The sequence below is a fragment of the Dendrobates tinctorius genome, unplaced genomic scaffold (genome assembly GCF_039654945.1).
Source record: "Dendrobates tinctorius isolate UK_male_01 unplaced genomic scaffold, ASM3965494v1 ptg000151l, whole genome shotgun sequence".
Taxonomy (NCBI): Eukaryota; Metazoa; Chordata; class Amphibia; order Anura; family Dendrobatidae; genus Dendrobates; species Dendrobates tinctorius.
The window spans coordinates 2,984,034-2,997,899 of NW_027361818.1; the positions used below are offsets into that span (position 1 = coordinate 2,984,034).

The 13,866-nt window shown below is 44.8% G+C and overlaps 1 protein-coding gene across 2 annotated transcripts in view; it reads right to left on the bottom strand.

Annotated features, from left to right (window-relative positions):
• LOC141050188 (uncharacterized) overlaps nucleotides 1-13,008 on the bottom strand; it is a 70,185-nt gene extending 57,177 nt beyond the window's left edge. For both annotated transcript variants that reach the window (XM_073547023.1, XM_073547022.1), the window contains exon 1: nucleotides 12,889-13,008. In XM_073547023.1, the coding sequence (XP_073403124.1) occupies nucleotides 12,889-12,925 (37 nt within the window). In that variant the 5' untranslated portion in view covers nucleotides 12,926-13,008. The remainder of the gene's footprint in view (nucleotides 1-12,888) is intronic.
• Between the last annotated feature and the right edge of the window lie 858 nt (nucleotides 13,009-13,866).

Here is a 13,866-nt window from a genome sequence, read left to right on the forward strand (position 1 = left end):
TGCTTTAATTCTGGTGTAATACATAGTGAGCCTGTGAGTGTCTGTGTCTGATGCCAGAAGTATAGATGGAAATTTACCCCTAGACTGGATACACCTGGTATGTGCTGATATAGTACCTTGGTTCAAAAATTTGTATTACGGTTTCATCTGTAGGATAACCAACTGGGGGGGGGCCCTCTTCTTGCCGCAGAAAACAAGAGACTGAGACAGAGTTTGTATTGAACAGGTCCGTTTTTAGTGCCCATCCTTCTTTCGACCACAGCAATTCACCACAGCCGTTTCACATTTTTCTGTACACAGGCCCCGATACCTTCACTTCCTTTGTTACTATAATCATCGCGTCCTCTGTGGCTCTTCCACTGGGGCTGCCCTATGCCCATCCACCACAGCGCTTCACCAGTCTGAGCACACCATCCGTATGATAGCACCAGGCCATCTTCGTCTGTGGCTACCGTCCTCTGGGCCACCCCCTCGTGACCGCCTCAACTGTCAGTCCTCTCTGGAGCCTTTCCACTGTCTCTATTTCCTCAGCACAACTTCCTCTTTACTGTGCTCCCTTCACTGAATGACTCTTCCAGAACCTTCCCTCAGCCTTTTTCCAGTTCTGGTAACTCCGCCCACCATCACCTGACTGTTTCTCTGACAAATGGCAGTTATTCAGTCCCACTCCCACACTCTCCACTGCCCTCCAATGGGCAAGCTAAAACACTGCACCCTTTCTCTTTATCTTAGCGGTTTCTCACCTACACTGCGCTACACCTCTGCTTCTCACTACAGGCAGGTTTGTCTGTCAGTCCACCTTCCCTACATCATCCATAGTGAGTGAGCGTGTGTGGGTTACGCCTTCTATATATACGGTGAATCGAAGATACCAATTTTTACACTATACTCGATACAGCTTGTATCTTGTCATACAGTACCTTTGTTCGACATTTAGCATTTTTCTCCCTCCTCCTCCTTTTCCTCATTGTCAACCAATCCATGTTGGGATGACACGAGGCTGGGCTGTGTGTAATCACCCTGTATGGTTCCTTGATCCATGTCCTCATGTTCCACCTGCAATGCCTCCTCTTTCATTGTGAGCAGAGAGCTTTTCAGAATGAAGATGAGCGGAATGGTGATGCTATTTATGGCGTCATCGCTGCTCACCCTCTTGGTGGACTCCTCAACATTTTGGAGGATGCAACATATGTCTGACATCCATTTCCACTCTGAGGTCTTATATGTGGAGTCAAACCTGAAAAATGATGGCCTTGCTGATGCTGGTATTCAACAACTGCCCGCTTCTTCTCACAAATCCTTTCTAACATATGCAGTGTAGAGTTCCAGCGCGTGGGGACATCACTCACCAGTCGGTGAGCCGGAATCTGCAATCGCTGCTGAAGCAGGGCAAGGGCCGCTGAAGCTGTAGCTGACTTTCTAAAATGGGCACACAGGCTGCGTACTTTCACCAGCAGATTCGGTAGCTCTGGATAGCTTTTTAGAAAACGTTGGACAACGAGGTTCAGCACATGAGAGAGGCATGATATGTGTGTAAGTTCGCCTCGCCTCAAAGCCTCCACCAGGTTCTTGCCATTGCCACACACAACCATGCCTGGCTTGAGATTCAACGGTGTCAGCCACACATCTGCCTGCTCTTTCAGAGCTGTCAACAACTCTTCAGCATTGTGCGGTTTGCCACCTAAGCAAATTAGCTTCAGCACAGTCTGGTTGCCACTATGCTTTGGCAGTGCTGCAGTGCTTCCAGCTTGTGACTGATGTGCTTATTTCTGACATGGAAGCTGAAGAGGAGGAGGAGGAGGTGCAGGAGCTGTACACAGTGGGGGCAACCCTGATTGAAGTTTTAAGTAAATGTTCATTAGACCTCATGAAATTGATAAATATGAGGAGCCCAAACTGGTGGACATGCAAACGGACATTGACACGTCCAAAATAGCATTAGAGAAATACAAGGACTGTACACAATATGAATCTTCCATGATACAAATGCAAAAACATGTATTGGATTTGGAAGAAGGAATTATGGAAAGAAGGAAACAGAAATTTACATGGGATCTAAATGACTACTCCACAAATAAAGTGTATGAGTGCGGTCAATGGGAATTTAAAAAAAAAAAAAAACCCAAATAAATTCTGAAGCATAACCAGTCTCACAACAGATCACAAAATAGGATGCACATGTCGTTTACCTCCTCTGATTTGGATTTATCTGACATCAATTCCAGTACGTCTGAGACGTCATTCAATGAAGATGGTGCAGTACAGAGGAATAAAAGTTTCCGACAAACAAAAAATGGAAGAGGAGAGGAGGCAGGAAACACCAGCAAAAAATCCAGGTGTAACCACACAGTACAAAAAGAAAGCGACAAAATAGTCTCCAACAGTGTACTAAATCTGTCCTCACAGCAATTGACAGAAGACCAAATTAATGTGCTTTCTCTGGGACTTAATTTTGTACCTAGCCAAAAATTCCATCTATTCAATACTATTTTGGACATTAACAAATTTATCAGAAACTTGACAATAAAAAAAAACATTTTTGGAATGAAGAAGAAGTGACAGAATCTGATATTGAGCCACCTACAAATGAATATCGACATATGGACTTTAAGGAACAAATGGCGCTTTTGACACTGAAGGACTTATGCAAGGATGGTAATGCTAACCAGGATAAAATTGAGCAAGCAGAAAACTTCAGTATAAAAAATCCATATTTTTGTCCGGTGAACACCAGATCGGAATGTATGGAAAAATTTCAGGAAGTAATGGAGAGAGAACGTAAACTTCTGGACAACAAAACTCATAATAATTATTGTAACAATAAAAGAAAAGCGTTGTCAGAGATAGTAAAAATGGAGAACATAGTTATAAAAATGTCAGACAAAGGGGGAGTAGTGATGGTTCTAAATTCAGAAGATTATAGGATGAAAATTATGGAAATGCTATATACAAATGTATATGAAAAACTTAGTACAAATCCTACAACTAGATTGGTCAAGGAGATAAATGAGATTATTGTGGAAGGATTAGAATTAGGGGTGGATTTCCTTAAAGGATATCTGTCACCCTTTTTTTGCCCTATCAGCTGCCGGCATTGACATCAGGGGCTTATCTACAGCATTCTGTAATGCTGTAGCTAAGCCTCCGATGTAACCTGAAAGATAAGAAAAACACGTTAGATTATACTCACCGGAGAAGGCTTTCCGGTCCGAGGGGTGTCGCGGTCCGGTCTGATGCCTCTCATCTTCATACAATGCCGTCCTCTTCTCCCCTTCCTGTAGTGGCTCCGGCGCAGGTGCACTGCTCTGCCCTGTTGAAGGCAGAGCAGAATACTGCAGTGCGCAGGCGTCAGACCTCTCCTGATGCCTGCGGGCTGCAGGACTCTGCAGATTCCCTTTAAAATTACAGATCCAATTCATCCCATAATATATGATACACCAAAAATACATAAAGGAATAGGAATACCAGCTATGAGACCTATAGCTTCGGGTATAGGCTCAGCTAATGAGCATCTGGGGGAATGGATTGATTCACTTTTACAGCTCCTAGTGGCAAAAATACCAGTCCACAATAGGGATTCTAGGGATGTATTAAGTGACTTCTCTAAAAAAAAGTGGATGCCAACTATTAAGTTGTGTAGTAATTTCACTATATACTAATATTCCCCACAAATTGGCTATGCAAGCTTTACAATTTCACTTACATCAACAGAGTCTGTATTCTGAGGACCTTATTAATTATATACTGCAAACTACGTATTATCTGCTTACTCACAATTTTTTTTTCTTTAGATGGTATGTTTTTATTTACAAAAAAACAGGAGTAGCGATGGGGGTGAAATTTTCCCCGTCACTTGCAAAATTAGTTATGGCATTTTGGGAATCGGAGGTCATATTTTCTCATGGCAATCCATTTTCAGAGTATATAGTCTGGTATGGGAGATATATCGATGATTTCTTGATTATTTGGGATGGAGATATTGTCATGATCCAGGTTGGATCTGACAGTTTAAATGCACAAGTGAACTTTTTTCCTTTGGCTGTGTGCCAAAGTGGTGTCGTTTGTTCTAAGTTGCCCCGGTGGTGGTGAGCGGTGTTGCACTCTAGTACCTTAGTTTGTGCACGTAATTATAATGCAGGTGTGAATGCTCTATAAAAGAGTGTCAGGTGTATCAATCACTGTTGGTGATAGGTCTTCAGTTAGTCATACACAAGTAAGCCTGGGTGAAAGATGGAACTGAACAAGAGTCCTGGGCAGGCCAGCCAGAGGGGATGAGTGGCAGCTATGGAGTCTGCAAGGAGTGCTGGCATGGATTGGTGGAGTCCAACGATGGGGTCTGCAAGAAGGACTGGCAGGGCGTGGTGGAGTCGCAGTTTATGGTGTCAGCAGGAAGTGCTTGCATGGCTTGGTGGAGTGGCAACTGTGGTGAGAGTTGCACTCGGCATGCTGGACTTGGTTGCTGAAAGCTGGGGTCAAGCATGCTGGAATTTTTGGCAGAAAAGTTGGACTCAAGCATGCTGGACTTTTTGGCAGAAGCTGGACTCATCTTTGGGACTCTGTTTACTGGGCAGCTGCAACTGGTGGTGGACTCTGTTCCAAGGCTGCACTATGGTGATGGATCTGGTTATGGTGATGGATCCTGTTGTAGGAGAAGATGCACACAGGTGGTGGGCTCTGTTGCTGGGAGCGTAAGCAACAGAGCAAAGCTAAGTGGTGTTCCCCCTGTATTGTCATTTTCCCTTATGTGTGTTTAGTGCAGTGGTGGGATTAGTTTCCGCACCGACCATTTCCCTAGTGAGGGTTTAGGTGCAGGGCGAGTCAGGGTTTTATGGTACGCGTGCGTCGCCCGGTGCGGAACCGGCATAGGGAACGTTATAAGTGCAGGGACTCTGGCTCAGGGGAGTGCAGGAGGTCTCCACTTCCCCGTTCCCTATTGCAGGGCCCCCATTGTTATTGTTACCCAGGTTTCCCCTTTATTATTTAAATTCGCCTTACTGGAGGTGGGGTTTCTAGACTTTTGTATATATACGTGTAATATCTAAATTCGCCAGTTGGAGGCGGTGTATCCAGCTGCACGTCTTATTATTTAAATTCGCCCTACTGGAGGCGCTGTATCCAGGGTCACGTGTGTCATATGGGTTCGCCTTGCGGTACTCGCTGCGACCATGACATTATCACCAACCACTACATTTTTTTTCTGGTGAGACTTGGCCATGTGGAGACCTGTGAACAATTGCTGCTGGGCCTCACTGAGGTGAGTGAGGAGCTGCATGGTGTTGAAGCAGCTGCGACAGCAATTATCAGGGTCTGGAGCCTTCCCTCTGGCTCAACCAGAAAATCAAAATTGCGGCTCTGGCAATGAAGCCCCCTAGAGTCGCTACTGGGGAGTGAGACTTGCTCATGCACGCAGAGGTACCCAGGCAGGTGGGAGGAGTTGGTGCCCCACAGAGCTGCCTGGTGTTCCCCGAGGTGAAGGGGTACGTCCCTGTGGTGAGCAGACTGGTGTGATAGTCCGCAGGGTTTACGCCAAATCTTTCATTCCACCTAAGAAGCCGCCCCCCTCCTGGTCATTTGGAGGAAGGTGAACGGGGAGTGTATTTTTCCTCCATTTCCCAGGTCCCTCCCTCAACAGTGTGAGCAGCAGGTGTGCTGCGGGGGAGTAGGGGCAAATCTCAACCCCCGCCATTAGCCAACCCTGGGAGGCGCAGACCTCATGGTGTAAGGGGTTGGAGGGTGGTGTTCCCTTGGTGAATAGCGAGGGGTGTGAGTGTGGTGACACAGGGGGATGCCTCTGTTGTCGATCCTAGAGTGAGTTCACCGAAGTATGACAAACAAATGTGTGGCAATAAATGTTCAGGTCCGGACCTGTGTGTGAACGACCATGTATGGGTGGCCACCAAAAAACATCTTGGAAGTGTGTTGCAGAGTCTTACCAGCTCTTACCGAACATACACATACTCATACAAAACTCGTTCCCCAGGTCGACGCTTTGGAGAGGAGTGGTGCCCCCAGAACATACATTGCCAATATCAGCGGTGCGTTTGTCATTAACCTGAAGTGTCAGGTAGTGGTTGGTGATAATGTCATGGTCACGTGTGTCTGGACGCAGCGAGTACCGCAAGGCGAACCCATATGATACACGTGACCCTGGATACAGCGCCTCCAATGGGGCGAATTTAAATAATAAAGGGGAAACCTGGGTAACAATAACAATGGGGCCCTGCAATAGGGAACTGGGAAGTGGAGACCTCCTGTACTCCCCTGAGCCAGAGTCCCTGCACTCCTAACATTCCCTATGCCGGTTCCGCACCGGGCGACGCATGCGTACCTTAAAACCCTGACTCGCCCCGCACCTAAACCCCCACCAGGGAACAGGCCGGCGTGGAAACCAATCCCACCACTGCACTAAATGCACACAAGGGAAAATGACAAAACAGTGAGAACACCACTCAGCTCTGCTCTGCCGCCCACGCTCCCAGCAACAGAGCCCACCTCCTGCGCGCATCCTCTCCTCCAAAAGGATCCATCACCATAACCGGATCCATCACCATAGTGAAGCCTTGGAGCAGAGTCCCCCACCAGTTGCAGCTGCCCAGTAAACAGAGTCCCAGAGATGAGTCCAGCTTCTTCCAAAAAGTCCAGCATGCTTGAGTCCAACTTTTCTGCCAAAAAGTCCAGCATGCTTGAGACCAGCTTTCAGTAACCAAGTCCAGCATGCCGAGTGCAACTCTCACCATAGTCGCCACTCCACCAAGCCATGCAAGCACTTCCTGCTGACACCATAAACTGCGACTCCACCACGCCATGCCAGTCCTTCTTGCAGACCCCATCGTTGGAGTCTACCAATCCATGCCAGCACTCCTTGCAGACTCCATAGCTGCCACTCATCCCCTCTGGCTGGGCTGCCCAGGACTCTTGTTCAGCTCCATCTTTCACCCAGGCTTACTTGTAAATGACTAACTAAAGACCTATCACCAACAGTGATTGATACACCTGACACTTTTATAGAGCATTCACACCTGCATTATAATTATGTGCACAAAATAAGGTACTAGAGTGCAATACCGCTCACCACCACCGGGGCAACTTAGAACAAACGACACCACTTTGGCACACAGCCAAAGGAAAAAAAGTTCACTTGTGCATTTAAACTGTCAGATCCAACCTGGATCATGATAGTTATATCTGCCATACCTAGATTTTATGAATATATTAATACCAATGAACATAATATCAAATTCACCTATAAATATAGTCTGGATGCTATCTCTTTTTTGAATTTGGATTTACAAGGTACAAATAATGAGATTATCATCACAAAAACCCATAAAAAACCATTTAGTGGGAATACTATTTTGCATGCGACCCTAAACATACCATAAAGGCAGTTCCAGTTGGGGAATATGTAAGACATAAAAGGAATTGTAGTAATCAGAATTTGATATGAAAAACTTCAAAAACACAAATATCCTGATGCTAGACAGAGCGAGACATATAGTGGATGAGAAAATACAGGACAATTTAATTACATCAACCACTATAAAAAATAAAAATAATGAAGAAAACAGAAATAAAAATAAAAATAAATCATATGCTTCTTTGCAGTATAGTGCACAGTTTGGACAAATTAAATCCATTAATAAGTTTTTACCAATTCTCTTTGAGGATAAAATTTTAGCTACAATATTAAATGGAAAGATTAATGTAGTGGCAAGGAGAGGTAAAACTATAGGTAGGAAACTCTGTATCTACTAGTTTGTAAACTTCTAAAAGCAAGAAAAAAACTTGGTTGGAGATTCAGGGATTCTATAAATGTGGGAGTAAAAATTGCACTACATGCAAACATGCATTGGTAATTAAAACATTCAAAAATCAGGAAAATACACAAGAGTTTAATATTAAAAAATATATAAATTGCAATTCCAAGAATGTGGTGTATAAAATAAATTGTTCCATTTGCAATATGTCATACAAATGGTGTACCACATGTAAATTAAAAATGCGCATTACAGAGCACCTGAGGGATATTCACAATACCGCAATAAGCCGCAACATATCGGGAGCAGCAAAGCACTTTATTTTGGAACATGGAGGCAAGCTAGCATCATTACAAGTTAGCGGTATAGAACAAATCCAGAGGTCTGAACGGGATGAGAGGTAAAAAGATGCCTCCTCACACATGAAGCCTTCTGGATATATTATGTGAATACTAGGGCACCAAACAGCTTTAACAAGCGTAATGAAATTATGTTTCACTATTAAAGCGAAGTGAATTTTGTTTTATTTGTGTACAATTGTTGATTTATATTTTATGTTCTGTCTGTGTTAAATGGGTGGTGCAGAGACCAGTTGGGAACCAATTATGTTGGAAAGTTGATATAGATCGGCACCTGCCAAATAGCTCATTTCGAAGCTTTTCCAATTGGTATCTGCATGACTTAAACGTTCATGAAAGTTAGTGGCTGCAGAGCTTTGAGAAAGATCTCTAATAGATCAAAACGCGTCGCTTGTACCGACAGATGCACACTGTTTGTGGAGTTTTTACCGTATGAATTTTCTACTTTTGGAATAATAAAGTTCAAATTTTTTAAGGAGCTGAAACAAACTTTTTTGTTTATTGCTGGAAAGACGACATCACATCAAGATGGAATTCCGTGCACCTGATGGTCTGGTTGGTGAGCTGGCTTTGGTTTTTAACCATTTTTTCGCTAACCCTGATTGATGTAGGGCCCGCAATTCTTGGCGTCAGGAGGATGTGTTCTATCCCAAGGTCTGACTGGGTCCCGGCTTCCACTATGTTAACCCAGTGTGCCGTCAGCAAGATGTACTGTCCCTGGCCACAAGCACTTGTCCACGTGTCCGTGGTTAGGTGTACTTTCCCAGTAACTGCATTGTTGAGGGCACGGATAATATTGTGGGACATGTGCTTGTGTAATGCTGGGACGGAACAGCGAGTGAAATAGTGGCGGCTGGGGACAGAGTACCTTGGGACGGCCATCGCCATCAGGTTGCGGAAAGCTTCCATCTCCATGAGCCTAAAATGCAACAAATTTGACCGCAAGCAGATGAGAAATATGAGAATTGAGTAGTGTTGCCTGTGGGGCATTGACTGAGTCCCCTTACGTTCCAATGACTGGAGTATGTGTAGGGAAGGTGACCTGACGGATGGACTGACTGGTCAGATTTAAAAAGGGAAAACAGCTAGGAAAGTGTAGGTGACGTGCAGTACCTTGAACTGACATTATAGGGCTGGAGGAGTGTGAGCATAGGACTTGACATCAGCTTAGGGCTAAGAAACCGTTGGTCATGGGAGGCGGAGTTAAAGGGAACCGGGAAAGTTATAAATTTGGCAGGAGGGTTCCAGAAAGTTCCAGTCCCCAGGGGGAGTTCAAGTGACGAGGAGACTGTGACAGTTGCTGCACTGTGAGGAAAACCTAACTAGGGGGACTGAGGACAAAGGAAGTCAGGGGGGTGGTCCTGACATAAAGTACCGCAGTATAGACGAGGCTCCGGGTGTAGGACACCGTATTTGGAACAACGTTTGACGAGTAAAATTACTGTTGGTGCACAGGCCTACGGCGGCCACAGTGACGGAGCTGTCAGAAGCGTCGCAGAGTATAAAGGGGAAGGTACGTACATATATGTCCCTGGAGAAAGTACGGTGTCGCAAGGTCTTCTGTAACCGGAGAGCTGTGAAGAGAAGTGCGGTGTGCTGTGAGGCTGTCTGGCGGACGGCGAGAGAGAGAGAATAAACTTGGACCTGTTGAACCCGAAACTTGCCTCCAGCTTGTGTCTGTATATCACTGCGCAGAATACAGAGGGACCACCCCCAAGCCCGGCCCAGCAACCCTACATATGGACAACTGATGGACGCTGGGACAAGGACGTGGATGTGCTTGATGATGGTGCTTTTTGTCTGTGGGCATCGGCAGTTGCAGGGCAGGAGGCATCTTCACATGCACCGTGGACAGGGGATTGGCTTGCATGCACAACAGTGGAAGAAGCAGTGGTGTCATTCGCAGACACTGTTCCTGGAGCCTGAGGTTGGTCCCACAAAGTCAGATGCTTTGCTGCCATGTGCCTGATCATGCTGGTGGTGGTAAGGCTGGTAGTTTTACTACCCCTGCTGATGCTGGCATGAAAGGTGTTGCAAATGGCCTCTTTAGGGTTATCGGCAGAGTCATTAAAAAATAACCAGACTCGGGAAGACCTAACAGTTGGACTGGCAAATTCCGTCAGGTTGCTGTTACGAGGAATGGTTGCATGCCTTCTGTCTGCAGCCACCACACTGCTTCTTCCTACCTGAAGTGGCGTGACGCCTACCTCCCCCTGTGTGCTGCTGTCTTCGCTCTGCATGTCCTAAACTGGCCAAACTTTGAGCATGCACAGATCTTAGATGGCACGGCGATACCACTATGACAAATGTATGCCCTGTTTTTTTTTATTTTTGGGCTAACTAGTGCTGTATATCAATACTGTGACACCCATTACAAAAAAAATGAAAACCGGCCTAAACTGGCCAAACTTTGAGCACACACAGATATGAGCTGTCACGGAGATACCAATGCGACAAATGTTTTTTTGCTTTTTTTTGTTTTTTGCTAAATAGTGCTGTATATAAGTACAATTTCACCCTGGACAAAAAAAGAAAACCGGCCTAAACTGACCAAACTTTGAGCACACACAGATATCACTTTGACAAATGTGTTTTTTTTTTTTGGCTAAATAGTGCTGTATATAAGTACAGTTTCACCCAGGGCAAAGAAAAGAAAACTGCTGTAAACTGGCCAAACTTTGAGTACACACATGTGTGAGCCGCCACGGAGATACCACATGGAAAAATGTGTGGCCTGCTTTTTTTAATCTTTTGCTAAATACTAATCTACGTAAGTACACTGATACCCAGGACAAAAAAAGAAAACTGCCGTAAACTGGCCAAACTTTGAGCACACACAGATATTAGCTGGCACGGAGATACCACACCAAAAAATGTGTGGCCTGTATTTTTTAAATTTTGGGGGTAAATACTGCTGAATGCAAGTGCAGTGGCACCCAGGAAAAAAAAGAAAACAGTCGAAAATGGCCAAACTTTGAGCACGCACAGATATGAGCTGGCACAGAGATATCACTACGACAAATGTGTGTTTTTTTTCTTTTTTGGGGGGGGTAAATAATGCTGTATATAAGTACAGTGACACCCAAGACAAAAAACAAAACCGCCGTAAACTGTCCAACTTTGAGTACGCACAGATATGAGCTGCACGGAGATACCACACCAAAAAATGTGTGGCCTGTATTACAAATACACCTGATGCTAGCTATTTACGGCCAATATATCCTACAAGTAACAGCAGCAGCAGCAGAACACAGGAAGGGAATGGACCCTCTTGATAAATGCAATGATCTATATATACACATACAGTGCTTGCAGGCCTTGCACTGATGTGTATAGAGCGACGTACACTACCCTGCATACCTAACACTGGAAACTGTATACTCTGGAATTAGTCCTTAGAAGGACTGTTGGTTTAGCTGGATTTGAGTAGCTTAGGATGGTAAACCCCACACTAATAAATCCCCAATTCTGACCCTATCTCGGCAGCAGCTCTCCCTACACTATCTCAATCCGGAGCTGAATGCGCCAAGCAGGTCGGCGTCCGGTCCCTTATATCCCTGATGATGCTGTGCGGCCAGTCAATCACTGCACGTTCACAACAAAGATGCGGCGTTTCATTGCCTGACAGACAATCCCTGCATCGTGATTGGGACTGTAAAGTCCACCAAAAAAGCTGGGTGGAGACCTGAGTTCCCTCCAAGTTATCCCGGAAATGCAGTGATACTCGGGCAAGTAACATCTCATCTCTAGTGTGCATCATTGACCTCACATCAACAATGCTGCAGCCAATTATTGTGTTCAGCAACTATAAGTCTCTTTGTTGTTTTCTCGGGCAGAAGTGCTGAGATCACTGATTATGTGCAGTGCAATTAAAGTGACATCAGCATTGCAGAAAATAACAGACACCTGCAGCAGTGACAGAAACTCAATACCTGGAGAGGGTGAGTAAAACGCTGTTTGACTTTTTTTAAAAAATTGCACCTGGTGACAGGGGATCTTTGAAAACCTATTTTAACCCCTTTCTGCCATCGGATGGAATAGTACGTCTGATGACAGCACCCCCGCTTTGATGTGGGCTCCGGCTGTGAGCCTGCATCAAAGCCAGGTCATGTCAGCAATAGGCTGTTAACTAGTTAAACTCTGACAGCGGCATTTAACAAGCGCTCCCGGCCATACGGACGGAAATGCGCTCACCGGTGACTCCCGTCACGTGATCAGGGGTCATCGGTTTGTCGACACGACAACCAGGGGTCTCCTTGAGACCTCTATGGTTGTTGATGCCGGATTGCTGTGAGCGCCACCCTGTGCGCTCATTAAAGGACAGAACAAGAAAGCAAAACTAAGTAAATAAGAGATTCTGATGTTTCTAAAGATCTACAACAGGTGGTAATTCCCAGCTATGTAGTTATGTTAGTCATCTGCCGTCATCTGGAGGCTGGAGCTATTATGGAATGGCGACAAAGGCAGACCATTTTTCTTAATTTCTACTACACTTACGATGTACAATACAAAATAAAATTGTGGTACCGTGTTAGCCAGAAAAATAGATGTAAATACTTATGTCCCCCCAAAGAATTGAGAAAAGTATTCAAGGTGTGATACCTTTATTGGCTAAAATATAATTGCAAATATAATTTCTCTGGTTAGCCAATAAAGGTATCACACCTTGAATACTTTTCTCAATTTTTTTGGGGGGACATAAGTATTTACATCTACTACACTTATAAAAGGCCAGTTCAGTGTCCTTGTGATATATAAAGTTAGTGACTTACCATGGAGGCAACAGAAGATCAGGATTGAAAATCTCATTGTAGCTGTCAGAGAACGATTTAGATAAGGAATCTACAAGAAGCTTCTTTACTCTGCATAATTTCTTCTGTTCTTCGATGAAGCAAGAGGAAGAGACTGTAAGAGGAAGTCACCCATAAAGGACACAGAAGTTAATTAATAGGAATCGAGAGCCTTAAAATCATTGTCCACTATTGGGTAAACTCTTCCACACTGACTTTCCCTACCTTTGCTACTTGCAACCACTTAATATGTAATCCAGCTTTCCACTCTAACTTTCCCTACCTCAGCTTCTTGGTATGATTTTCAACTAACCCCTGTTATACCACCAATGCTATTTATGACCTAGTTTACTCTGTCTTGATCATTCTGCATCTGGCTCACTCTTAATAATCTTACCACAATGAGCACAGAAGACTCCCCTTTGCTTCACACCTGAATGCATTTTCTAGCAAATATATTGCAAACAATATATCTGCAAGACCTCAGTCTGCAGCATGCACCATAGAAGTGTGGAGCTATGAATTAATCCAGAATTGAACCAGAAGGTGACCTGAAGGTAACTTGATACATAGTCGCTGTAAACAATGTTTCTGTTTGTTTTCACTTTCACCTCTTTGATTCTTCACTTCCACCCTTAGTAATGAACTGGTTATCCACCCTCCCCATCCATCTCACCTCCTCCTCAGAACTGTTCCTCAAAATACAATTCTTTGTCTCCAAACACAGACAGCCCCGTCATGCTCTCTCCTTCTCCTACTTACTAACACTCATTCTGCTCCTCCTGACTGCTAGTGATATTTTTCCAAATCCTGGTCCTCATCACCACATCCCCACAGTCATTTCCACACTCTATCACAACTTTCCATAACCCTTCTAACCTTATACCCATCTGCCCAGCCCCCGCTTCCCAAGTCCCACTAACAGGAGCTCTATGGAACACTTGCTCTGTCTGCAACAAA